Source organism: Pongo pygmaeus, chromosome 8 (assembly GCF_028885625.2).
Source record: "Pongo pygmaeus isolate AG05252 chromosome 8, NHGRI_mPonPyg2-v2.0_pri, whole genome shotgun sequence".
Taxonomy (NCBI): Eukaryota; Metazoa; Chordata; class Mammalia; order Primates; family Hominidae; genus Pongo; species Pongo pygmaeus.
Genome location: NC_072381.2, coordinates 11,437,427 through 11,465,015, shown reverse-complemented (window position 1 = coordinate 11,465,015; position 27,589 = coordinate 11,437,427). Strand labels below are relative to the sequence as shown.

The window sequence follows — 27,589 nt, the reverse complement described above, 5'->3', positions numbered from 1 at the left end:
TTGTTTTCCTGAGACTGAGCGCCCTGTATTTTCTCTGGCACCTCTACCCCAAAGGAGAGTGAAGCCAAAAAGACCAAAATATCCGAAGGACCAAATGCTTGGCTTCCAAGTTTAAGAATTGTGGTCTAGTGTAAAACAGGAAGTAGTGGAAAGAATTCTTGCTGGGTTTTATTTTTCTGCCTGAAATGGGAAAAGTTCTGGAGTGCCTTAGAAAGTGGCTATGGTGACTGTGGCTCCTCCCTGCCCCTCTCTTTGCTTGGCTGCAGCAGGAGGGATAGAGGGCAATAGACTCCGCAGGCGCCGGCAGCCAGGGCATGGGAGCAGAACGTGGACGTGGGCTTTGAGTGGCTCCGCCCACCCCGCCTCACCTGCGTCGGGTCCCAGAGAGCTGTGCGCCAGCAACCGGATGTCCCAGGGTTCCTCGCGGCCTTGCAGGTGCTCCAGGACGGAAGCAGGCGTGTGCTGTACTCGAGGGGCGCCCCTAGGTGCGGTGGGACTGACTCCACCTCCGCCGGGGTCGAGGGTCAAGGGTGGGGGCTAGGGCCAACCCACTGAGAAGCAGCACGAGGACGCTGCAGTGAAGGGGAAGAGGGAGCCGGCCGCGCGGGATCCCAAGCTAACGCCAGGTAAGCCACGCACCGCCCCCGCCCCACTCCACCCCACCCCACCACCTCCCGCCGCCGACGCTTAGGGCTAGGCCTGCGGAAAGCGGGACCAACAGAACCTAATGTCCCAACCCGGGGACACCCAAACCGACGGGATATGAGTGCAAAGGAGCGGTTGTGAGTGGAGAAACTGTTTCTGTCCTCGCTCGCCCGAGATCGCGGTGTGGGACGCTGGCGCCGGCCCCATTAGACAGTCACGCGCGCCGGGCTAGCGCAGGGAGGCCACGCCGCGTGCGTGCACTCCGCCAGGGTGTCCCTGGCTCACGGGGGTTGCAGCTGGCATTTGAGGTCAAGGCAACGAACTCATGGCTGTGACCAGCCCTGCCCCGTGTCCTGCGCCCATGCCGGAGCCTCCGTGCCAAGCAGGCTTTCCCATCGACCTGACAGTGGGCTGTGCCCCAGTCGCCACCAGGGCACATCCAGTGGGAGTGGGATGACCCAGGCTCTCACCACCTGTGCGCCCAGGTGGCCGTCAGGGACCCTGTGGAACGTAACGCTTATGCCGTGCCGGTTAATGGCCGTTTGGCTTTAGACCTATACTTCACATCTGAACCCGTTTGCTCTTCTACACAATGGAAATAATGCCTACTTCACTGGGTCACTCTGCCGCGTAAATGAGATGATGCACGAAGAGCCCATCCAGCGCCGTGCCTGGCACATAGCAAAGGCGCCATATGCCAGCGTGGTAGAAGTGATTTGTCTCTGGGCAGCCCTAGACCACATCGTCCTACCTCCCTCTTCCAGGCTCTCCGTGTCTTCTAATTCTGTTTGATTAAAATCACCTTGCCAAGAAGGGCCGTTCAAGTTTCCAAGTGGAACCGTTATTTAACTTTTTCCGGGATCGTTCATTGCGTTTTAGCCTTTTATCTGATGGGGGAATGAAGCCTTTAATTTATCAGTGGAGCTCGTTAGGGAGGAAGTTTTTGGAGCAGAGAGCCCTTCCCGGTTTTGAGGATCATAGCAGATGGCAGGTGCGGCCTGAGGGATCGAGGTGGCACAACACTGGTCTGGGCCCTGCTCCTGGCACAGGGTGATGCTCAAGTGTCTCCGGCAGTTGGCCAGAAGACGCCTGGATGCCGGGCAAAACACCAGGCAGCAGTGTATTTCAGGGTCACACTAGCAGGTATATATTCTTGGCCAGGGCAATTAACTTCAAAGTGGAACGTCAGCAGGAAGAGAACAGGACTTTCACACAGGGCCGGACGTGACTGATGTGCTCTGGGTGTGGTTTTCAGCTGCAGGAGAGGGAAAGCAGCTAATTAGGTGAGCTAATACTACCTGGAGATTCGGCTCACCCAGGTGGAGATGGAAAGAATCACAGCTTGGGGTAGGAAATTTTGTTGTGGTTTTGTTGCAGCCATCCTGACATAGGATAACAAGAAAAAAGAATGTTTTTTTAATTTTCATGTAATGTGTACAGTGGACTCTGCTGACCCAAAATGCATCCCTGAACTTTATCCTTATCCCTGAGTGAAGTCCAAGGATGCAATTAGGCTGAGGATGTGATTAAGAGCGTGAGGGGCATTAGAGATAGGGTGAGAGCATTTGAGCATCATTGCTGGTAAGAAAATGTTGAAAACACACTAGCCTATAAATTTAGCTATGTCACTATATTCCCTTGTCAAGTGGCCATGTCACAATATAGTTTCATGGATGTAGATAGAGCTTGACAATTTTCTGGCGCGTGTAGAAGAGAGAGAAGGGACTAAACCATCTCCTTTGGATAGACATCCCAGGCATCCGTCAGCAAGCGGGGAAGAGGAGGAAGGTCTTTAGGGGGCAAAATGGGCTCCTGAATGGGACGTTACTCCCGATGTTAATGTCCTGGCTCATCCAGAGTACCCCTGTGGAGTCCTTTCTGGGAGGGGAGAAATAACATGCCATCAACCTGGATCTTATTGTAGATGATGCTCAGTACAGGCCCTTCCCCCACTCTGACAGTCTTGCAGAGTGGGGCCGGCATTCCTATAACTGCTTCCCATCCAGTTACTCATGCTGCCCACATCTGTAGCTGGCCTTACCTGGGAACAAGACCAGGATGGATCTGAACCTGACATGAGCCCAAGTTATCACCCACCACTTCCCAGGATATGCTGCTGCTACTACTGTGTCCATCTCGAGGACTTTTGCTACAGCCTTGGTCTTCTCCATTCCCCACTCCAAATTCTGCCCCATCCCCCCGTTTTTTTTTTTTTTTGGTCATTTCTAAGCTTTCTCTAAATGTCACACCCAATATTTTGCTGTGTTTGAAATACCTCTCAACCCCTTTTCCCCTTCTCTGGTCTGATTGCCTCTTTCTTCTCTGCTTACCTGAACTGGTTTAATTTCCTTGAAACATGTCTCCTTGCCCCTAGTCTTTTCCTTTTCTACTCAGTTCACTTCCCACTCTGATCCTTCCTTGGCTGACTGGTTGTTTTTGACGTTGGTGATCCTTATTTCCTGTAGACTGAAATCCCAAGGTCCCTAATTTCGAATCTGGGGCCCGTAACAACCTAATGTCACCTGCGTTTCCAGTGAAGTGCATCGTCCCGTCTTCCGGCTCCTGTCCACTCTAGTCAAATCGGGCTGCTCGCTGTCCCCAGCCACACTGCACACCTACTCTGTATTTGCCGCAGTCATCCTCTACTTTTTTGCTTGGTGAAATCCTGCTTGTGTTTTGGGATTTCTGTCAATTTGGCTGTAGATTGTTTCCCGAAACCTTCCTCACCGTTAGAAATGCGGTTCCTTCCCTTCTTTGGGTTCCAAAGTCCGCACATACTCCTTGGTCATGACTTAACATGTTGAGTCATAATTATATACCCTTTCTCCTACCAGTCTGTAATCTTATGGAGAGACGACATCTACAGAATTCTACAGGGCTTCCAATTCTCTACTAGTGTTTCCCAGCGTGTGCCTTAGGACACTAGTTCTGCTGGCTGTTCATAAACACCTCTCTAGAGCTTATTGTGTTAAAAATGCTGTTAGGAATAGTTCCCATATAGTTAGGTGCTGCTGTTGGTGTCCTGTGTTTCACAGATGATGAAAATGAGGAACTTGCTCAAGGTTCAAGCTAGTAAGTGGCAGAGCCATGGTCAACCCAGGCAGCCTTGTTCCAAAGTCCACGTGCTTCCCCACCGCATTGCATCACCTCTCCGGTTAATAGGTATCATAGGATGACAGTTTCAAGAATGAAAGCACAGCTTGCACTGGGCTGAACAAGGTGAACTAGGTAGGTCTTTGCTGCAGGGTGCAGAGCTGTCCCAGAGCTTTTCTAAGTGACTGCACATGGGCAGCTTCCAGGAGGATTGGGTTAACAGCACTCCTCACACCTTCTTGGCTGCCGAACTTATTTTTCCCATAGATTATCTTGCAGGGTAATGTCTGTAGAATAGAATTTGGAAAACATTACTTCAGATCAATGTTTCCAAATTCATACCACACTGTAAGTTTGTGAATTATTCAAATTTTAACCTGGATGGTTGTAATTATAGAGGTGTGTGACATATATTTATAATCACATTCTTGAACGACAGATCACCAATATTTCCTTGCTGGTTTGCTCTGGCCAACCTGAGGGGCTGCTTGCCTGGCCCTGTCATCACAGGGCTGGGGAGTTGAGTTGGGAATCTCCCCTTCTCTGACACCTGCTCTGCAGAGCGTCATGTGCCAGGGAAGGCAGGCAAGTGGGTACCAACATTTTATTGCTACTGGGCAGAAATTGAGGCTGTGAACAGGGGTGTGCTGACGCTGTAGGAGAGGCTGAATGGGGCACCTCCGGGGAGATGCAGTCAGTGGGGGATAGAAAGCGAGCAGAGCTGGGCCAGCAGGGCATGGGGTCCTGGAGCTCCAGGTGGGTGGTGACTGCAGTGTTGGCTCAGCAGGACATTCTTCTCTTGCCAGAGCCCCTGCCCCTCAGGCCCACAGAGGCCCTGTCCTCCCTTACATCCCCCCTACCCACCTACCCAGCCTCATTGTGTTCCTTGAGGGGAAGGCACCCAGCATTTGTTTCAGTTCATAGTTTTTAAAAATGTGAAACTGTTCGTTGGATCCCATTTTGTAGATGGGGAAGAATGTGTCATAGTTGGGTGGTTGGGAAACGTGACCATGGAGCACTTGGGCCACTTTGGTCAGCTCTGGCCTGGTAAAGACATTGTTGTGTACAAGCTTTAGGGAGCTGCTTGCCCTGTCTCCCATTGTCTTTCATCCTCCCCCAGGACAGCCATTGAAGCTCCAGTGGGGCGATGCTGAGTCTGAGCAACAGTGAGCTCAGCTAAGGTAGAGAGTCCCATAGAACTGTCTCTGAGCACGTAATCTGTGTGGGCGCCCTGGGATGCAGTGTGTGCTGTGCGGGGAGAGAGGTTTGCCTGGACCATCCACTTGCTTACCTGTTTTCCCTTATTTGGCAGAGAAGCTAATTATGGCCAAACTCTCAGAGGGAGGGGTATGATGTGTTAACTGTCTGCACTCATGGCCTTACGGGAATGCGTGCCGTAGGGTAGCTCTTTAATGTGTGTTTTGAACAAATGAATGATTAGCGCCGTACGTCCTCGCTCTGTGGTAGCTATTGTTGTGTTGGGACACAGAACTAGGATCCAAGCCCATGTCCTGCGTGCCTGCTGCCAAATGGCATCCCTGCAGTAGCAGGGACCTTGTGCCCGTCCGAGTCTGTTTGAATGGCTCGGTTGTGCTGTGCAGGGTGGGGGGCTGGTGTCGGCCTCTTCCTGCCCTTCCTGGCACTAACTTGCCAGGCCCAACGGGAGCTGCTGTGGGGAGATGGGGCAAAGGGAGCAGATCCACTTCTCAGGAATGCCTGAGTCAGGCGCCTGTCTCCAGTTTCTGTTCATGTGCGCTTAATTCTATGGCCCTTCTGATCTCTGAGATGTTAAACTTCTGTCGAGATAGAAAGTGTTCCCGAGCGGGTGCAGAAAGAGATGACGGGCATCTGAGGTGGCTTGACCTCATAGCAGGCAAGTCTTCCATTTGGGACCCCTTAGCTGAGGAGCTTTGGGGCCACCAGGCAGAACCTGCCTAGGGGGCTCACTGCAGTAGTTCTCCCTCATTCCCACCCACGCCCTAGGCCCCCACTTTGTGGCTCCTGACTTTCGCCAGGGGGTCTCCAGTTTCCAGCCCCCTGAGCCCATCCACAATTGAATAAAGAAGCCTCGTCCCCAGCCCCAGCATGCTCACTGCTGCTTCCCAGAGTCTCCTCAACCAGCCAGCATGTTTGAACCCTGGCTAGATGGCAGGCACTGTGTGAGGCACGGGGGATCCAGTGATGGACAAGACAAAGTCACTTCCTTCAGAGAGCTCCTGGTCTAGCTGAGGAGACAGACACATGTGACATGGAAACAGCACACCATAAATAGCGAATGTTCTGCAGTGTTGGAAAGAATGCGGGAAGATAGAAGTGGGTGGAGAGAGGAGGGAAGGGGAGAGTGACTCCGAAGACCTTAACCATTTGCCACAGGGCTTAGGTAACAGAGAGTCTCTCTTAAGAGTCACCCTCTACTAAAGCTATGACTTTTCATCTTTGTGCTTTTAGTAGCAAAATCATTTTTCCAAACTTCTGCATGGATCACCAATAAAGACAACAAAAGCAGAGTGCCTGTGGTGAATTGGGAGCAGGATGAGGATGGGGGTGGGGGTCGGGTGCTGTCTGCCTGGCTGCATCCGTGTGCCTGCCCTTGTTTCAGAAGTCCGGCCTCTGCTCTCCCCGAGGTGGTCATACACCCATTCAGGTTGCTGTTGAGCACCACTTTGCCTTGGAAGGGCCTGGAACCTACAGGCTTGTTACAGACAGATCTACAGGTGACCTTGTCATTCCTGCCTTGGGTCCAAACTGGACAGCTAGGCTTTTCTTTTGGGGAAGAGATGCCTAAATACAATACAGGTAGGAAGGGGTGGATCTGAGTGAGGAATCGTTTCCTTTTCCCGGTGTGGGATGAGTTGGTGGCTTCCTGGAGCTGTGTGGTGTGTGAGCCTGTAAGGGGAGGTGCCGCTAGAGTGGACAGTGTCTCTGAAGGGGAAAGGCCTGTTCTGGGACTTGTCAGTGCAGAGAGCTCTGCTGGAAGAGCTGTACTTTCTGGTCAGACCTTGCCTACAGTTCCCCAGGGAACCCAGGGAGCTCTGTGAGACTGTCTGCAGATGGCTAAGTGGACACCTGCTGGGAGAAGGTGAGAGGCCAGGCCAGCAGAGGCCAGTTCAGCTGCCCTGTCTGTAGGTGTGGCTGCTCTGATTCACCTGCAGCCCAGCCTAGTGCTCACAGCGCCGTGGACCCTGAGCACATCATTTTCTGTGTATTGGCTTAGTTGAGCCTCATGACAACCCCACGTGTTAGGTATTATTTTGACCCTCCTTGTGCTAATGAGGAAATTCAGGCACAGAGGTTCCCTGGGTAATCAGTGGTAGGGCTGGCATTCACATTGAGGTAGTCTGGCTTCCCAGAGAATGCACCTGAGAATTTTCTATACATGGCCCAGCAGCTTCATGAGAGAAGGATCCTCCAGTGTCTCACAACTGGGGATTCTTATGTGCGGCTTCAGCTGTAAGTGACCAGTTGGAGAACACTGTGTGTGTGTAGTTTGTATTAAAACACCCTCCTGATGCAGGCATGTGGAAGCTGGTGCCAGGGTGCTTTGCTGACCAGTAGAGACAGGTTACAAGACATGGAGTATTCCTCAGAAAGCAGCTCCTGCCCGGCAGGTGACTTCCAGCTGCCTTAACCTGTTACTCTGTGCTGGTCTCCCAGCATGCAGCCCCTGGTTAGGGAGACATGGGGGACTCTGGAATCAGGGCTGCACACCAACAGGGGAAGATGTTGGGTCTTATTCCTCCTTCCCCGACTAACTCAGTGTCCTCCTACCCATGACGCCCTCGGCTGTGTGCTCTTTACAGAAGGGGTGTGTTCTAGCTGGGTGCCTGACTGGCAAGGGAGGACTGTGAAGGGCGCCCCACACGCAGGCAGCTCTTCAGCGCCTGCGCCCAGGTCTCGTGGACCATGGGTCTCCCAGTGTTAAGTGCTCCCCACGCGGCTGTGTGGCACCAGCAGGTGTGCCCTCTCCAGGCCCTTGGCTTTGGCTGCCTTTTCCTGCTTCTTGGCTCTTTCTCTGCTCCCTCATTTTCATTAGAAGCTTCTTTTTTGTGAGAAATTTATGAGTAGGAGGTTTGTGGTGGGAGAAGGCAGAGAATGGAAGAATAATTCTGGATTATCTGTGGGTTTTCATTAGCTGCTCTTTCTGTCCCTCATTACCAGGGGTGAATAAGATTTGCTTCATAAAGGATCAGGATGCTTGTGCCATTTTGCAAGTAGAAGTTAAGGAGTTTTTCTCAGAATCCAACATTAAGCTAGAAAAACAAATCCAACATGAAACCCTGAAGCAAAAAAGGAATCCAACAGAAAATGCCATTCTGTTCAAACTTATGGCCTGTAGGAAAAATTTCAAAAATATTCCTTCAAAGGGCCAAGCAGCAGGCCTCCCGTTTAAGCACTGCAACTGTTATAGGATGTCTCTCTCTCACATACCACTTTGAAACATTACCCTTCTCATCCTGCATGATCAAATGCCTTCTCTTGCTGACTCTCATTCTGCCGTCCTGAATAGGGCAACTATTGTTCTCCAGCAGGGCATGCTTTCAGTGTCACATCATTCTGGCAAAGTATTGACACAAACCAGCATTATTCCTGGATCTGCCTTTCTCTTTGGTCCCCTTTCTTCTGGGCCTAAAGAGATCACATCCAGAAAGGCAGTTGGGTTTTCTAGGTTGGGGCAGACTCTGGGCGCTTCCTAGTGGGCTTTTTGGCCATGAAGGGACTGCTCTGTTCTGCGACCCACGGTGTGCGGGTAGAGACTCGCCGTGGTCACGAGGCAGGGGATGGATTTCCAGAGGTCTCTTGGCTAAAATGCACTCCAGAGAACTTTTGTTTCCAAAGTCAATTTATTGAATATTAAGTCATAAAGCCAGTGATATAATTTTAATGAAAAATATCCTGTATCACTCAAGACTTAAAAGAACAAAAATACCCCTTAGAAACACTGCTTTGAAAAATAATCACATTAACTTTACACACAAGAGTCCTTTCTTAAGCTTTATTTAAGAAATCGAGTACTATATAGTTCAATATATATAAGACACATCCAGTATTGTGTTCCTGATAGCAAGTGCATAGATTTTGTTAAGATATCATTTTCACTCAATAGAAACGTTTCATGGTCACATGAAGATAATATTCCCAGTGATTTGCCCAAGCATGAGAGGAGAAAACAGAACACAGCAAAAATAGTGAACTACAACAGAGATGAAAAACAACAACAGCAAATTAGCAGAACAGTCGATTCCTGATAAGTGAATAAGCTGATTGTTTGGTTACAATGTTTTATTCACTTATCAGGAACGATTCACAGTACATTAATGTTCACTGTGTGTCCTAGCCTGCCAGCTAAGAGTCCGAGCCCATCGGCTGCGTGCAACTGCTGTGGGCTGGGCAGCGTGTGTGGCTTCCATCAGCAAGGCAGATGTTGATGGTGCTGCGGTATCACAAGGTGGTCCATGCATGGCACACGGATTCACCTTGCTCACACTGCAGTGGTGTCATACCGACTCAAAACTATGGGTATGAATTTAAGCAGGGACCAACTTTACAGTCATAAGTGCTTAAAGGAACTAGCATTTTCATCCCCTTCTTTGGAGAATTATTTGTTGCTTTAGAAAAGCAACAAAAACTGGCTTTGTCTTTCTCTTCCTTTGCTTAGCATGAGTATTTTGTCTTGTGCCAAAATGGTGGATCTATGTACTTATAGATTTGAAAAATAAACACTTGCACCTTGGAAATGATAATTTAATCACCCCCCATGCCTCCCAACATCCCCCTCCCACCTCCCTAATAAAAAGAAATCACACCCTTAGCCATCCTTTCCCACTAATGTAGGCAGTGTTTTCAGAGGAGACTGCCGAAGGCTATGAGGAGACTGAAAGCAGAAGTGGTGGCAGGAAGTGAGCCCCATCCGTGCAGGCTGGAGCTGGTGGCATCACCATCACTGAGGCGGCCAGCCCCGGGGAGGGAGCCTCCCTTCCTCCACCTCGCCAGGCCCCTCTGTTGTTGAGCAGACTAGAAAATACAATCTCGGGCCAGAGGGGCTGCTGCAACGAGAGGGTGAAGAGCCTGAGCACCTACTGGGAGAGATTTCACTGGCACGCAGAGGAAGGCTGCCAGGTGCTGGGTGGCCTGAGTCAGAGCTTGTGCGTCTGAAAATACTGGAAGGAGAGATAAGACAGAGGGAGCAAACATCGACGGAATCTTGTAAGAGCACTTTAAGAGCAATCAGATTCCTGAGCAGAGGCAGAACAGGGCCTGCGGCTTCAGTCTTTGAGGGCAGAGAAGGAACAGTTTTTGATAACTGGCCTTGGGGTGACAGTGGGGACGAGACTTAGGTTCATCCAGGAGGGAGTGTGTGGATGCGTATGGCATTATTAGCTTTTGTTTGGAAAAGGACAGTAAACTATGAAGACGACTTGAGTGTGAGAAACTTTACCTCCCCCTGCCTCCACCGGACTGAGTACAGCTTCCATTTGAGCCCTTGGAAATACTTCTTTTCTTTTCCGTTGGTGTTAATAATTAAAGCTGCTCCTGGATTCAATTAGCTTGTAGAAATAAATAATTTAAATGACTTTTCTATACATATCTTTTGATTGATTGATGGCAACAAATAGACTTAAGTTTAACCCTTTTCACCGGCTAAGTTGATTTTTCTTCCCTGGAGAACTCACCTCTTTTAGAAAGGTGATTAGTGTCTAAGAAGAGTTGGACTGTAATGATGCGGGTTTGGCCTCGTGGATGTGGAAAGGAAACCCCGCAGCAGTTTGGAATGTATGTTAAGAACTGTGTGGATAGACTCATGAGGGAGGGGAGAAAAGGGGAAATTAACCTGTGTGGTCAAAAGACCGTAAAACACCTTGGCAAATCCAACCCCAAAGGCAGTTACTGAGGTGAACCGTAGGAAAAAAGTGTATAAATCTTGGAAGCAGGAGTTCAAGTGGGCGGTTGTACATAAATCAAAGGTGGCTGGTGTGCAGTTTCCTCTTTCCCAAATCAGATATTCACTTAAGTGGAATCGACTGTATCTTTTTACACAACATAGAGAAAAAAACAGATACGTGAAACAGTGAGGTGTGCAGATGTATCACCAACATATAATGACTACCAACAATACAACACGCAGAGAGAGAAACAAGTATTAGGAAAATGGTTTAATATTGGAGACAGAAGCAAAAAACTGCATCACACAATAACATACATTACAAAAATAAGTTTGACTGTTTCAACTACACGGTTATGTTCACAATGAGGACAGAAGAATCAGAAAAAACTTTGATCTAAACAGCAAAAAAGCAAACCCTAAAGTTTTAACTAATACATTTATCCACTTAAAGTGACTGAGTACTTCTAAATCTAATTACCTTATTGTGTAACTGCACAATACAGAATAAAAAGTGAAACTTACCGCTGTTATTTTAAGACAAAATTCTAATGCTAAGATATAAGCAAAGGGAAAAAAGAAATCAAGCCAAAGTTTTTAATTCTCAAAAGAAAAGCAACTTTCTTTCTATCAATCAACCCGAAATCAAACTTGAAATCAGTCATTGTCAGGGGCCCACCAGAGCAAGCCACAAAAATTTCCATTTTTTTTTTTTAATCTCCAGTATAAAAAGTTCCACTGGTACAAAATGCATAAGTACAATCAGTTGTAGAAATAGGAAAGCCTGCGTATTTTGTTTTTGGCTCAAATTCCATCAAACAACAAAATCCAAATGCATCAATAAAACAAACAATACTCAAATGGTCTTACAGTTTCCACTAGGTTGCATTAACTTTGGCTTTTCTCAGACAATATTTAAAAACTATTTTGTAATTCTAAACAAAATGATTATTAATCTACAAACATCAATTCTCACAGCACAAAAAAACAAATACATTTTTTGTATGACATTATTCAAAAAGGTAATGAAACTACAGGTTTTTTTAAAATTTTATTTTTTTTTAATTAGCACTTAAGATAATAAAAACAAACAGTAAAATGATTCCAGAGTAGCACAAGCCAACTATAACCCCTATGGTGAAAGAAAGATGAACTCGTTACGCCTTTGAGGACTGCCATTGTATCACAATTCTCTAATTTAGATTAAAAATGACTATTCTCTACACTTGATTAAAAAAAGCGGTTTCCCTGTGTGTTTTCTTCTGGCACAGGCCCTTTGCACCCTTGCAGCTTTTTCCTTTTGATATTAAAAGATAAAAGTGGATAGAAGGACAGTTTGTCTCTGTGGAAGGTTATTTTTTGGAGAAGGGCAAAAAAGGACTTTCCCCCTCATGTCCTCTCTTGGTGACTTGTGAAGAAGAAACACTCGATTCAGAGGGCGTGTCCTGAGCCTCCTGTCCCTACCCTCAGTGTTTCCTCTGGGGGAGACGCATGCAGGTGGGTTGAGAGGGAGATGGGGAGGGGAGTCGGCTTCAGTAAAGAAATCAAAATTGTTTCTCGTTGAGATTTAGGTAATTGATACGAAGTTTCAGAATGAAATGGTCTTAGAAATTCAAGTGGTGGGCTCTTGTGTTTCCATGTATGTGTCGAGACACACCGTGTTCTCAGAGAGAGACAGGTGCAATAACTGTTGTTATTAAGCTGATTGCTGCAGGAAGTACAAAATAGCCCTCAGAGGATGAAGGAAGGCCCCAGCAGTAGTAAACACATGTGAGGATAATACAAATCATGTCATTGTAAGTGCATGTGCTATACGAAGGAAACGTTTGTGTTGCTTTTTGTTTTTTTGCATCAGTAGAGGCTAGTCCTTTCCATCCCAGGGCTATCCCATCCACACACACTGATCCTAACAGGGTGTTGAGCGGGGAAGGGGAGCTGAGGCCAAGAAGCTTCCAGGGCATGCCGAAGAGGAAGGCTGGAGCTTGTGTTGGGGCTGTAGGTGTGACATTAGGATTTGTCAAGACAGCAAGGTACCTGTTCATAGAAAGTCATATGGCACTTTAAAAAGTGGCAGCAGGAACTGGTGCTAGGTATTTGGTCAGTTAATTGTGATAAAGAACTGAGCTTTACTTAGATGAAATGTGTTCAATTAAAATAAAAAAACCAAAAAGGCTGGGAAAGGGCTATGGGCTTCTAACTCCAGACACCTGGTAAGATGCCCCAGCATAATGGCTGATGAGAAATATTATTTAGCCTGGTAAGATGCCCCAGCATAATGGCTGATGAGAAATATTATTTAGGAGTATTTAAGAAACAGAAACAAAACCCCTCAAGAGACTATCCTGCCACAAAGTTGTTTTACTGCAAGGTATATGAAAATATTCTAGACTAGGACATAGCACTAAACGTGATCTCAAAAGCATACAGGATTGTTAGGTGCTGAATCTACCTCCGTTTTCCCTCAGGGTTTATCCAATTACTCGTTAAAACTGAAGAAGGAATTCTATGTTAGCACATTAGGAATTCTTTTCCCAAAAATGAGAAATAATCAAAAGTAGTGTAGGATTTTTTCCCTTTAGATTGGCCTCGTGGAATTGTTTTCTTTTGGATCTTAACCAAAGAACAAAGTAGTCAAACCGAAACAACTTAGAGGATAGATGCAGGGAAAAAAATCCAAATTGGAAACACCCCAAAACAAACTCAAATCATGACAGTATAAAAAGTCATCAACATTCCAGATAGCTCTGGGTAGAAAGGGTTAAAAGTTCAAAACTTTCTCACCTTAGAGGTTTCCATAGATTATGAAGAAAATACATGGTGAGGTTGCCTTCACAGCACTGATGTGCAGAGTGGTTAAAAAAGTGGGACATGGGCACTTATACAATGTCTTACAAAAAACATCAGAGAGAAATAACAAACAATAACAATTTCAGGCAACAAGACCACAGGATAGCAAGTTAACAAACTTTTTAACCTTTTTTTGTTTTGTTTTTTTTTTTTTAAATATTAGGGATTTATACAAAACACATAATAAAATACCCATGTTATCAAATTACTTCTCACAAGAAACACACTGAAGCTCTAGGAAGGAAGTACCTTTGGAATTTGGCACTATATATTTTCACTTTTTTTCTTTAAAAGAAAAAAAACAGATCACATTTTGCTGAACACAAACACATCTAAATAGTCCACAATTAAAAAAAATGACATCAATGCTTCACAAGCCAACACAAAACTTATTCTGGAATAGGTTTTTTTTTCCCTCACATGAAATTTTTTTTAAGCAAACAACTTTTTTTTTTTAAATTCTTTTTTTTTTTTTTGTATTAAGTAAACCAATTCTAAACTTGTCTTATCAACAAAGAACATTAAGACTCATGATGAAACCACAACTTAATTCACAGAAGCACCAACATAACACAGTTTACAGTAACCTTTCTCCTGTACATTGAAACAGTATAAAATATAGGTAATTTCATGTGCATTAAACCATGGATTGTCTAACTGTGAGTTCAGCAAAAGGTGACACAAATAGGTAGCATTTGCCCCAAAACAGGGTAAATATTTTTCTTATACTAATCTACAAAAAGTGGTTCTATATATATATCTTAATGAGAAAGTGAGCCACCTAAAATGGCCTTATCAAAAAACTTTACACTGCCTGAAAAATGTAAAAACTATTACAGACCTCTAGAGACTTAAAATCAGACAGTTTTTTTCTCAAACTGTTTTTGGAAGTAGTCTGTTAGAAACCAACATTCTGTGTCCCTGGACACATATTGCTATTGTTACCAGTGACCGGGAAGAATGCCAATCCCTGTATAATACTTTCAAGTCTGTTTTAGGAAAAGAAAAAAAATAAGAAAGAAACGTTTTTGCCACAGGTTTTTTCTATAATGAATTTGTCTAATAATAAATTTCAGTCTTGCATGAATGCAGCAATGTTTTTCACATTGACTTCCCAGAATTCATAGCTAGATGAGGTCACATGCAAATTTCAAAGGTCAAACTAGATCAAAGGTCAGTAGGAGAACCAAATATGATGTGAGGTCAGAAAGACATCAGAAACAATGACGGGACGATGAAACTTTTTTTTGAGACGCCACAGGGACATGCTAGGCAAACGATGAACTAACGGGCATGAAGATGTCTAGGGAAAAAACAAGGAAGAGTAAAAAGTTACACAGAATCTATGCAGCAGCAACAAAATCACTTTTAAGGGTGCAGGAGAAAAACTAATGCAAATCTTAGGTCATTAGGGAGTCTCCGAGCCATTCACATAATTTGCATTTCTTACACTCTTTATCCACAGCACAATGAAACCCCAAGAGAATCCATCTGGAGAGAGCAAAAGGGGATGGATTCCGGGTGTTTTGGGGTGAGGGACAGGGGGAGAAGGTCCAGTTTCAACAAATGTGACATACGGGGAAAGTCAGACGACTGAACTGTAAACTAGATAATGGAAGTTACAAACAAAATAATCAGACAGATACAAACAACGAGAGGATAAAGCATGAACTTTAGGTCTAGGGTTCAACGGTGAAAAAAAGCCCATTCCTAGAACAATTCCTCTAGAGACTACTTCAGAAGGTTCTAGCTAGACAGAGAACTGCTCTTTAGGTACCCAATAAGTTAACAATAGGCAATAAATAACTTCCATTATTTCTGAGGCAGTAAAAATTTTGTATAAAAATAGAAATGCTTTTTTACAAATAAAATTTACAGGCCTGTGGCTTTCTTTTTTATTTATGTATTTATGTATTTATTTATTATTATTAAATTTATCTTTCAAGAAACATCAAGTATTTTCACTCATTTTTATTTTTTAAACCCTGTAGCTTTAAGAAACAGATCTCTAAATCTTTTTGTACATTAATCCTTTCTAAAAACTAAAATAAAACAATAACAAAATAGACAACCAGTGTAAATTTGACCAATAAATGTCATGTTTCTTTGAACCCTAAAATAAAATCCTACTTAGTAAAACAAGCCGATGTAGTGGAAAGACGTGTGGTTGGAGTAAGTGCTTCTCCTGGCTTCTCCCTCTCCTAGGCCACCACGTTAACCTCTAAGCACCGGGCCCTCCCTCCGGGGGCGGGCGCCGGGCAAGGAGGGGTGAATTCTCCAGGCAGTGCTCTCGGGGCACCAGTGGTTTCAGAGTTAGAATTGCACATTAGCGTTTGTTTGCCTTTTAAATTCTCAAGATGCCATTTATTTGTGTATATGCTTCTCTTTAAAAAAGCAAAAATGAAAAAAATTTAAAAAAAGGTAAAAGGAGATTCAAATTGCAAAACAAAGGAGAATACAGTGGCACAACTGGAGGAATTTACTCAATAGAAACAAGGTAGCCCAAGTTTTAATTATGGCAAACTGGGTAGGGGAAGTGGGTGGGGACATGGAGGCCTTATTGTAAAAATAACCGTCTCTCTTGGTAAAAGTTGGCAATGTGGTCCTCCTCTGCCTTCCCTGTTGAGACAGGCTGGCTCGTGGGACTTACCCTAAGAAAGCTAAAATGAGAGCAGGGAGCCTCTGGGGTTAGGATCAGTAAGGTTTGCTGTCATTTTTGGAACGCTTCAGCTGCACCTTCAAGCGTTTCATGCCGATCTGAAAGCCATTCATAGCCTGGATAGCAGCTTGTGCAGAGACTGGATTGTCGTAGCTAACAAAACCTGGAAAATACCAAGAGAGGGAGTCAGCCTGGAGAGGAAGCCCAGCAGAAAACAGAAAAGGGGGCCGGGGCTCTGGGGAGGGCTGAAGAGCCAGCATGAGGCGCCGGCGCCAGCTCCCACGGGCCCAGCACAGCTCTGTGGAACTGATCGTGAGTCCACCGTGAGTGGATGATGGGGTGTGCCCACTGAGCAGCGACTGGAAATGTGGCATCATGGAGCACACACCCCTCCCCACAACACTGAAACCTCAGACTCAATTGTTTGTTTGGCTGATTTCAGTTCCAGTTACTGAACTCGCTCAAATCATTGTTTCAAGTCCTTTAATATCTCTCCAAAAGAACCCCAGGTCCATACATGCTACTCATACAAGCAGTGGTATAAATATTTCAGGGCTGTGGGGGCCCCTAGGGGCTCACGTGTCCCAGCCAGGTGAGGCCAACAGGCAGGCTCGGGAAGGGAAGGGCTGGAGAACAGCAGATACTGCCAAGCCCCGGCCTCTCACTCTAGCTCTCCATCGTCTGTCACACAGAGCCTACACCTGTTTAGCTGGAGGATGGGTCAATTAGCGAACAAACTCTAGAATAACTCACTCATACTTGATTTTTACCCATTTGGAGTTAATACCAAGGAGACTAAGGAAGTGCTGGGCCTTTCTCCTTATCTCACTTTCCATTTCCAAAGCTCCAGTAAATTCAACAGAAAGGAAATTGCTCCCTGGCATCTCCCAAAGTCTGGGGGATACATAGTCAATGGCTTAGAGCTTAATCATCTGAAGAGAATTCCCCATCTCTTACTCTGTAGCAACGACCTCCACCAAAAACAGCGGGGAGGGCATGCTTTTGAAAAAGAACTGCAAAGACCCAGTGACAAGAGGATCTCGGTCCCAAAGTCTGTTCCAGCACTGGAGGAAGCGGCAGCAGAGGTACAGCAAGGCTGTAAAGGGTGCTGATCCGAGTGGTGACAGGAAACTATTGTCCTGACTTACATTTAGGTCTAAATGTCAGCTGTTCGGAAGGTTCTATACTAAGCACCTCTATCCATCTGCTATTAAAGCTAAAGAGAAAATTCCTTTACAAACTAGAGGAGGAAGAGGAGGGACATGACTTTTCTGCCCAGTTCTTGGCTGATAAAAATGGGCACGTGGCATAACGCTGGGCAGCTTTTCAGAGGTAGGCTGGATTGCAAAGTGGCTGTTTAAGTCTCATTCCCAATAAATGTGATCTGGGATCCAAGATTTTTGCTCTGACTTTCCTTTCCCTCTGGGTCTTTATCAAGACAGTTACAGAATGGAAATGGACAAAGGTGAGATGGATAACAAAACCTGGCCAAGAACTAGGAAGGAACGGGGCACTACCTTATGACTGGCAGCCCTAAGAAATGTGGCTGGCTCACCGAGCAACCTGGGTGCTATAGTGTTTCACAAAAATGGAAACCAGTCCATCATGCTCAAGAATTGTCTGCTGATACTAACAGCTATGGTTTACATCAGTATGAGCACATGGTTAAGGAGGTTGTAGGCTGATAAACAATCTGTTTTCAAGGAAGTAAATATTTTCTCAAATCAAATCATGAAGCAGAATTCCCTTCCAGATAAACCTAGAATATTGTTTAGCTATGAAAAACACAAAAGTCAGCCTCAAAGCCTTGTAAGTCATGTAGGGAAGCCTCCCTAAAGTAGGCTCCTGCTCAAATACACACCCCCCCATAATGATTTAATTTGCATATCTGTCTCTACTGAACTGTCACAGAGGGGTTTATACAGTTAGAGGGGTTTATACAGTTGCCACAGCCCCCGCTGAATGGGTTCCGACTGACAGCCTTGCCGCTAGGGTAACGTGGTGACTCTAAGTGGCTGACATGCGGAGTCCTTTAACCGTGCCTTCAGACTTTCCTGGGTGATAGCACAAATTAGACCCTAGGATAAGAGTTTTAGAAGCCAAAACATTCTCTTTGGGCTGGTTACTCATTACCAGCCAGAGTTAAGTTTGAGAACCACCCTCCCTTTGCTACTTTCCTTTACAGCACACAATTCTGTGTGGTTCCTCCAGCCCTTACCTAACTACGTGGGTTTTATGCTGTTACTATTTCCCACCAGCATGAATTATTAAATTGCAGGAGTGATTAAAGCAAATATTCGAACTCAAACTGGGCCCTGAGCTTGCCAAGTAATATATACTCTGAACATCCTGGCCTGTAGGTGGCCAATAGGGTTTGAAAAATGAAACGAGGAATATATTCAATGAATGCTATTGTCCTGGTGTAAAACATCAGTCCACTTCGTGAGCATCCCTTACTCCCTAAGGGAGCGAAAAACACCCACAGGAGGCAGAGTCCAGGCTGCTTGAGGAAAGGGCGTGGCAGCTGAGGCTCTGATAACAGCTGCACGCCCCTGGGCTCTGCATTCATTCCCACTCCCGATGGCGGCCCTTCAGATCCCATCATGCAGCGCGCTATGTAACCGTGAGATCTGCCAACCGCTCATCCCGGGCACGTGGAGCTGCGATCACGCAGCAGCCTGAACACATGGGTGTATTGGTGCTGATGAATGGGTGTCTGTCTGTGAAAGTGTCTTTGTGTGCGTGTATGTCAAGGCCAATAAGCCCCCAATATGGTGTTGCCCACAACCACGGTGTCTGAATTATACTAAACCCGGAGGGCTAAGGAATTAGTGGGAAAGATTAGCTAAATGTGGTTAGATTCCTTAATAGTATAGTATGGAAGATTACCTAATGTATGGGCATTGACTTTAATTTCCCAGAGCCTTCCTTTCTTTGCCCAAATCTGCCTACAAGGATCCAGAAAATCAGAGCCCAACACAACGTGGGGAAGGCCCTATCCTGGCTGAAATTGTCTCACATTTTCCTTCCCACGACTCTTCACCTGGGAACCTACTGCAATATTCTAGCTTAGTTTCTTTTGCATACCAAAGCACTTGCTCAGATTGGTCTGTTTGTCAATGAAGACTTTAGCAGAGATAACATTTCCAAAAGGCATGAACATCTGCAGAATGTCCTGGTCTCCAAATTCCTGTGGAAGGTGGTAAATAAAGAGGTTTGCCCCCTCTGGACCTAAGGAGGAAAAAAAAAGTCAGAGTAAGGTATCCCTTGAGTCTTAGTTTCCAAAGTCCCTTCTTAACAACAGGTAAGCTAAGCATTTAGTTGAACAAACAGATGGATAAATGTCAAGTGCTGGAGTGCCTTTCAGGAAAGCAATCATCCTTCAGATTTTTCTGATTCCAAAGATGCTGGTTACGAATGGCTTCCTTTCCACTGACAGTCTTCTGTGAGTCACAGGTACTACTGCCCCTTGGCATGCATTTCAGTCACCTCTTCATGGGGCTGAAGGTGACAGTGGGCAGAATGGGGACAGATAATCTTGGCATGGGTTTTTCTTGGGTGGCCGTATTTTCTCAGGTACGGACAGGCTCTGAGAAGGAAAAAAGGGTGCTCTGTGCATTCTAAGAAAATTGTAACAATTGAGAATAACGGATGTAGCAGTAATGCTGCTCAGATTTCTCTATCATTTGCCTAGTTTTCCAGCCAGTTTTGATTTGCCAAATCTCTTAACACACAGTCTAATAATCATCTTTATTAGAAATGACTGGCAATGAGTCAAGGCAAGGAAAGAAGGTAGCCTGAGTCTCATGACTTTGAGAGGAATGACTCTCCTGGGCGTTGGCCTTGGAGATGAGTGCAGTGGACGTAGAAGCTGGGCAAAAACCGAGGAAGCCAAGCTCTGCCCGTCCACCTATCCTTTCCCAGTAAACACAGGCAGCAAGGGCAGGATAGAGATCTTGGCCCTGCTGGCTGGAGAGGTGCGTGCTCCTAAGCTCCCCTCGCTTTTCCTCTCCTAACTCTCCCCCACCCATATGAGCACCATTTGAAAGTTAAAAGCAGCACAAAAGGGCATAAATATGAGCTGAGGGAGATGAGGGCTGGCTGTTTCTTGGGCATTCCAGGCATGGAGTCTTCTGAGGAGGGGCGCTCACAGAACTGGTGAGGTGACTTCTGCAGCGGGTCAGGAATCCTCACCTGGCCTTCACAGGAGAGGAACAGGCCTGCCTGCCCAACTAGGCAACCCCAGGGGATAGCTGCACTGGGGTCCCTAGATGTGGGAAGGATGTCTGTGTGGCATGAAGAAAACTAAAATGGGGATAAAAAGAACTTTGTAAAAATGTCAAACCAAGCTTCTTCCCCTGTCTCCACAAAATACATCACAAGAAAGTATCCTAATGATTGGGACTTTTCACAAAGAAAACTTCTTGAGGCAAACTATGGAAGCCACAGAGATGAAGTCTTCCTTTCTCATTTAAAAGTGTGTCTTCATGACTACTGTAACTTTCCATATTGCTGCCAATTTCCTTGGATATGTCCATATTCTAGGGCATGGGAAGGAGTTTATTTTAAAGGGACACAATTGCAGGGGGGGCCTTGGGTCCCCAGATGTTTTCTGGTTTTAAGGGAATCAACATTTAACATGAAAAGATGCAAAACCTAAAACACTGGAAAGGGATGTTCTGAGCGCTGCTGTGTATGCGCATCCTGGGTGATATGTCTGATGGTCAGATTTGGTGCTACCAGCTTTCATGTTCCCACCGCACAAAAGATCCAAATGCACAAATGAGAGTTATTGGGCCCCCGTTTGAACTGTGAAGTACATCTCACCTCCTGAAGCCGGGGAGAAAATACAGTTTCAATGCACATGACAGATGACTGGGTATGCCTGAGGAATCCTAGCTTTCTAGAATGTTGCTCATGCTGAATTTGTCTATGCCCAACAGAGAGACCAAGGAAACAAGGAGACCAGTAAACACACACAAGTAGGTTTTGTCCTTTTGCTCCTGATATTCCCAAGAAAAAATGTCAGCAGCATCTCTTGAATCTCGACATAGATCCCCCAATTTTTCCATCACCAAGAAACAGTTTGGTTTTGTATATGTCCCGAGTTTTTAATATTAAAATGAAAAAAAAAAAGATTTCATACGGAAAACCTCCCTTGTATGCAACTAAGGTGGCTGAGATGAAGAGGAAAAAACAAAACACCTTTTAAAAAAATGGGATTCTACCTGTGTGTCATCTCTCTTCCTCTAGAAGTGGGAAACACCTGTTCACAAGTCACCCCTTCATCAGATTTCTCCCGGTGCACATTACTGTCACTTGTTAGATTGTCTGTTACACTCACTACTGGTCCTGGCTGTTGGGGTGTTCATGTTTTATCTCTCTCACAGGGCACTTGATCTGGCATAAAGAACTGGGGACGTTTGTAGGAACAAAGCTGTACGAGTCCACCAGCGTCCCCATTCCTCACGGGACTCGCCTCCTGCAGGTAATGGACAGAGGCGGGCCGTCAGAGGCTCACTTCCTTGTCTGGGGAAAAAACACACCAGGTCTCGCAACCTCGGACAGAACTGTGGAGTAGAAAATCTGGAATTCATTATTATTATTATTATTTTTGCTCTGCCTGGCATCATTTGCTTTTAAAATTGTTTTACTTAAACTAATATGGAGATGGTTTAAATTTCTTGAGCACATATTAACTGGGTGAGAAAAGGATCAGAAGAGAGAGGTATGATAAGGTGGGAGATGATTCCAAAGAAAAACTGAACAAATCAAAAACCCGAAAGCATGCTACTGAAAACCCACATTCTTAAATCAGGAGTGGGCAATGGTTATTTTGGGCAGTTTTATCTTAATCTCAGAAGGGGAATTACTGTGCTAAGCAGGAACCCCTAAAACTCCAGGCGAGGAAGTTGAGGGCAGTGGGCTCAGGTGAAACCTCAGAAACATGTTGTTTCAGGGCCCAGACTTCATCCCCAAACTGCTCTATAGTTTACTGGAAGGCCCTGCTGTGTAATGGAGAGGTGACCACCATGTGGGGAACTGGCCTTCTGGCCTCTGTGTGAGGATATCATTGTTCTACAGGCCCTGCTCTCTGCCCTCATTTGTCACCATGGTACTCAGACCACAGAGAAAAGGCACACACACAGGCCTTTCTTTGGGAAGACAAGTGATGTTTATGATGTAGGGTCTCTTTCACAAGCCTGGGGAACCAGTTGTCTGAACACCTGTGCATGTTGCAAAAGCCTACCATAATGGTCACAGCTAAGAGTAAAGAGAAAGTTGAAAGAGAAAGTTGAAATAATGAAAAGTAACGTAGACTTTCATATATTTTTCATTTTAAAAGTGATATCCATGTTGTTTATACAAAGAAAAAACCTTTTCCTTCCTTTAAAAAAAAAAAAAAACCATGAGTATCTTTTAAGCTGTGTTCTCTTAAAACCCACTTCAGACAAAGCAGTTTGGAACTATGGGGTGGAAGGGAAAGAAACTTTAAACAATCTCCCTTAGTGCTTCTCTATTCTAGCTTTTTATCCCATATCTAAACAAGTCAGAAAAAAATATCATTTAGCAGATTTTGCTCTAAAGGAGCTTCAATTAAGGAAGAATGACCAATGATCCTTATTTGGTCTTACTCACGAACCATTTCATAATTAGCTTTAATTTATTCTTAGCATTAACTTCCTGGAGTTTATTTTGCTTTACTGGCAGAGAAGCAAGGCAATTGATCACTTACTTGCTTTCCCTGAAGACCCCCAATTAAACAAAGACCAAGGCAATCCTAACCATGGATTTACCATCACCTACTGAGAGCCGGCCACACACTCATAGGATGTGTGGACTCCAAAACCCTGGCAAACACAGGACAGAGAGTGTTTCACCCACAGAAGCCTTTGGCCATCCATCCCCTTCCACCAACAAGTAGCTTCTGTGTAAGGGGAAAAGGTGATGGTCTGTGCTGACTTGGGAGAGGGAGGTCCCTGGGAATTTTTTACAGGCAGCAACTATGAAGTAGTTTATGGGAAATTAATAGTTTATAGAACTTAATTATGGGAGGGGGTGAGCAGTGAGAGGATATTGGGGGATTGCAAGAAACGTGATCAACTTTCCTGGACTTAGATCTGCAGAGATGCCATAACCCTTCAGAAGATGTAGCTGGGGGAAATAATTAAAACCATTTATTTATTTATCTACAAAGCCAGAGTGGTATATAAATATACAGTGGACAAGAACTTCATCTGAAGAGATCGATGAAAAATTAAATTAGAAGGTAACTGTAAGACCAAATGAGAAAGACTGAAATAAATAGGTTTTTGCTTTTGTTTGAGAGGGAGGGGTATGTCTGTGCTCCCCGAATGGAGTGCAGTGGCTAGTCACAGGCATGACCATGGCTCACTGCAGCCTCAGCTCCCGGGCTCAAGCGATCCTTCCATGTCAACCTGCCAAGTCACTGGGACTACAGGTGTATGCCACCATGCCCAGCTTTCAGGTTTTTTTTTTTTTTTAAATATGAATAACAACTGCTTTCTGTTATCACATGGGTTCAGTTCAATTTGATACCTTCTAACCATGCTCTAGAAGCCAGTGCTGCCTGTTGGGCTGGGCCCTGCCTGGGGCCAAGGGCGGCACCTACCTTCCTTCTGGCTGCCCGCAGCGCTCTGCTGCTGCAGCAGGCTCTGGCTGTACAGAGTGGGCAGCGCGGCGGCTGCGTACTGCTGAATTCCTGAGTAGGCCTGGGTGAGGGCGTCCATGGTGCCAGCCGTGCCATTCGTCAAGCCTGTGGCGCCAAGTCCTCCATTCAGAGCCGCCATACCTGAGAGCATTTGAGCAACTTTACAAAAAACCCAACAATAGAGAAGAGAAACAGCACTTATTCATTAGTGCTTTCCAAAGGAAGTTAGAGAATCATTTAAACACAGTACAACAGCAAGTACATGCAGCTAGCACACAATTACACCGACAGGAAACTAAAAATGAAACCATGAAGAAATAAATCATGATAATGGGGGAAAATGACCTAAGCCATGAGAACCCTCACTCCCTAGGCCAGTGATCCAAATGCACTGTGGCACGAGTTAGACGAGACAGCTCAATGCCATGCAGCGTGCTACTGGCAAGTACCGTTGTTATCTTTTGGAAGTAAAAGCCTTTTGCTTAGGAGCATGTAAAAAAAAAAAAAAAAAAAAAACCTTAGTAGCAGAGGCCTGTAACGTCTGTACACTGAAATCCATTTCCTGGGCTCTTTGAGGAACTATGGGATGGCTTGCAGGGCTGAGGAGGAAAGGATGAAATAAAACTTTTTTCCCTTAGGCCGTGTGATGAGGAAATGGTGGAGAGGACAAGTTCTGTACTCTCGGAACCAGTGGACCTGCAGTTTGAGGAGTTACAGTGTAGGAAAACGGGCTTTCTAAACAGCTGAATGATGATGTCAGGGACTAGGACCTTAGGAATAAGTAGCCTGGCTGATGAAGAATTGAGGCACAGAAGCAATGTGGACCCTTCCCACAGAGAGAGCTGAAGCTACTCGTTCGTATCAAAGTGGTGCAGTTTTCAGCACCAAATAGTCTGTGTGTGCACACATGCGCACATGGGCAAGTGGCAACTGGGGTTTCGGCCACTGAAAGAGCTCCAGGTCATGTTTTTCAGTCAGCCAGAGACAGAGGTTTGTCTATGGGCTGGACCTTGGCTATCACCTGATGGGAACGGGATGGTGGCCAGTAGACTCGATTTCTCCCCTTGTATCCTGGCTGCTCTTTGGCTCTACTGGGGTGGCTGTCACCTTTTCCCTGAATACTGAGTCAAAGCAAGCAACACTTTATAGAGTGCTAACTTTCATATCAACTCAGGAAACGGAAGAGATAACATCACAATTGCCTCTGGGTCCCTTTATGATCACAGTTCTTTAAGAAAAGATCTGTTTCTGAGAAGAGCTTACTGAAAACATTAATGAAAATCTCAATGAAAGTAGGGCTATTGATTGGAGATACGAAAACAGCAAGGATGGCTAACTGAAAAAATAGGTAAGAAGTCTAATGAGAATGGAGGACAGCTAAGGTAAGGCTGCATGGAAACACCAGGGAATCCTGCAGCAGAGTGACCTCCACACGCCCAGCAACGCTACTGCCCTAACAGAGCAGGTGGGGAATGTTCTGTTTACTCCACTTGTCCTTCTATTTGGCCAACTTTGCCTCTTCAATTAAAAGGACACATGTAAGATATGAATTAGGCCATAGCTTAACAGTGGAGGACTGTCATTGTGCCTCACCTCGGGTATTCCTGTGCTTCTCAGAACAGACACGAGGCAGGGGTGGCGAGGTGAGTGTGAATGGCGTGAGAATGGAGTGGCAGCCTCCTGAGTGCAGGCTTAGCTCAGAGGTGTTGCCAGCTGAGGCCCTGCTGTGTCTGCTTTTGTTTCTTATTATGAAGGGGTCTATCTATTAATGAAAATCATTGAGATTTTCATTAATGTTTTCTTTGGGTCATGCAAGTAAGTGCTGTCCAAAGAGCTTGGATGCAGACTGTCCTAATTACCCTAAATGATCCCTCGGACACCAGCAAATCGCAGCCACCTCCCTGCCGCTGTGCTTCCCCTCTGTCCCTGTTACTATGGTCACCAAAGGGCTGGAGAGTCATTTCTCTCTTCCTCCAGTGATCTTACTTCATCCTCACCTCCCACTATTTATTTGTGTGATGCAAAGGAACTTCGTGTTTTTTAAGATAGGTGAGAGGGGTATGTACAATAACTCGAGAAGGGCTGGACACTGCTGATAAATTGTTGGTCTCACTTTGGCCAGGCTGTTAACGGGTGCTGTGGATTACAGATGATCGCTCTCTGGGCACAGTCCTCTGGAAATGCAGATGCCCGTGTGGAGGAAATTCTGGCGGGAGAGGAGCGGCGACTCGCTGCTCTGCTTGGATCTCAAGGCATGAGGTTCTGGGTGTGCCTCACAACCTGCGGAGCCACGCGGGGCCTTGCTGCCAGACGAGGACGGGCTGAAGACAGCAGCTCCTCTCCAGTGGATGCCTCCAAGTTCCCATGGAGGGGTGGGGAGCATCGCACTGCCATGATGCCCTGTCTGCTGCGGGTGGGAGTTTTCAGGCCCTGTCACGTGAGACCCATGGGGGCTCCTTCCTTCGATTTGCAGCCTCCACAACTTGGCTTCTCCAGAGTGCCAGATACACAGGTAGCATTTTATGGCAGTGGTCACTGGGACCCAACTCCCTTCTCTGTACACAGCTGTTTTTTTAATTTCTAGGTCAGAAAAATTATCTTCCTACTTTGAACTCTTTCTCTCTTTTGCCAAAAATGTTTTTCTCTTACACCGCAGAAGTAGAACGCAGCTCCTGCTCTTGAAATACTGGATGGATGTTTCAGAGGGTATTGTGAGGCTTGGAGCTCCAGCCAGTGACATTCCAGCCACACCCTTCTCTCCTGGTTCCACTTCACAGAGGCCGGCTGTGTCTCTGGACGACACCTCAGAGCTAATCTGCTTTCTGGAAGGGTTGTGTTTACTTCTGCTGGTGCTGTGCATGTAGGAGACAGCTGTGGCTGGCCCTATTTTCCTGGGGAGGTGGCAGAGGCGGTACTATGAGCAAGGGAGGACCAGTCAGGGTACACGGGGAGGGTTTGGCCTCTCCAGCCAGGGGCTCACCGCCTCCATGGTGTAAACATCCACGTGAACAAAAAAGTTCTAACAAGTACCAGCACACTGAGAATATTTTAAACCACAACTATCATGGAAAATCTGGGAGGGTGAGGGTGGAAAAGTAGCTGAAAACCTGGTAGGGTTTGAAGAACAATCAGAGGCGGCCTTCCACTTCTGAGAACAGTTCCTGTGAGTCACCTGATGTTGTTCTAGATTAATTCTATCAAAGACAGTGTTGGTCAACCCAGCTGCGGGTACTTGATTTCCTCTAAAAGCTCTGGATAACAGAAGCAGAGCTGTGAAGAAAGTTAAGTTGAATAAAATGCTTCCACTTAAAAGAATAGGGCTTTTCCTTGAAATCGCCCAATGGATCGACCATTTCCTCTCATTTATTATTATTATCATCTCCATTCCCACGCATGCTATTTAGACAAGGAAGGCTGGAAGCAAGTGACAGGTGTGGCAGTGCGCAGTAAGGCCTATGCACCTGGCCCGTCGGGAGGGCCAGCACGCAGCCTGACTACTGAGTGCCTTCTGCCTCATTCCTCTCCAGAGGCCCTCAACTTACAATAGAGACCCAGGAGCTGGGAGATGACTGAATCTGTTAACATGACACAGAAGGACTAACCCATAAACATGAGCGTGAATGTCTTTTGTTGGGGGACTAAGGAGATGACACTGAAAAAGGAGAATCACAAGCCAAGTGCCATAAGCAGACCACATTCCCTGCAAGCTGCCCTGCTAGGCTTTATCCCAAATCAAAGAAAAAGGGAGAATGTCTTAATAGTCTCACAGATTTGTAACCACTTCACTGGGGTA

The 27,589-nt window shown here is 45.8% G+C and overlaps 2 protein-coding genes across 25 annotated transcripts in view; one reads left to right on the top strand and one right to left on the bottom strand.

Moving 5' to 3' along the window:
- The first annotated feature begins 425 nt into the window (after positions 1-425).
- On the top strand, positions 426-26,795 carry LOC129006777 (putative uncharacterized protein CELF2-AS1). 4 transcript variants are annotated; one of them, XR_008492065.2, is made up of 3 exons: positions 434-626; positions 21,515-21,612; positions 25,919-26,795. XR_008492065.2 is itself a non-coding variant. In XM_054436865.2 (2 exons), exons 1-2 carry the CDS (start codon positions 25,269-25,271, stop codon positions 26,378-26,380), a joined length of 528 nt encoding a protein of 175 aa, XP_054292840.1. In that variant the 3' UTR covers positions 26,381-26,795. The 4 variants fall into 4 exon arrangements, 1 of the variants encoding a protein (XP_054292840.1); XR_008492064.2 differs by lacking the exon at positions 21,515-21,612 and having other exon boundaries at positions 426-626; XR_008492066.2 differs by lacking the exons at positions 434-626; positions 21,515-21,612 and adding an exon at positions 25,029-25,144.
- CELF2 (CUGBP Elav-like family member 2) overlaps positions 10,875-27,589 on the bottom strand; it is a 536,938-nt gene continuing 520,223 nt past the window's right edge. For 11 of the 21 annotated variants that reach the window (XM_063669540.1, XM_054436851.2, XM_054436857.2 and 8 more), the window contains 4 exons: positions 23,758-23,937; positions 19,212-19,355; positions 16,116-16,287; positions 10,875-14,768 (listed from right to left, as the gene is read on the bottom strand). In XM_063669540.1, the coding sequence (XP_063525610.1) occupies positions 16,160-16,287; positions 19,212-19,355; positions 23,758-23,937 (452 nt within the window). In that variant the 3' untranslated portion in view covers positions 10,875-14,768; positions 16,116-16,159. Of the gene's footprint in view, positions 14,769-15,421; positions 16,288-19,211; positions 19,356-23,757; positions 23,956-27,589 lie in introns of those variants that run through there. The other 10 variants (XM_063669539.1, XM_054436846.2, XM_063669541.1 and 7 more) reach the window with 2 other exon arrangements.

Excerpts from the sequence above, each read along its gene's own strand:
- LOC129006777 (XM_054436865.2), top strand. The coding sequence starts at position 25,269 with ATGTTCTGTTTACTCCACTTGTCCTTCTATTTGGCCAACTTTGCCTCT. Across the intron at positions 25,335-25,918 it reads CTTCAATTAAAAGGACACAT|GCTGTTAACGGGTGCTGTGG; the intron begins GTAAGATATGAA and ends CACTTTGGCCAG.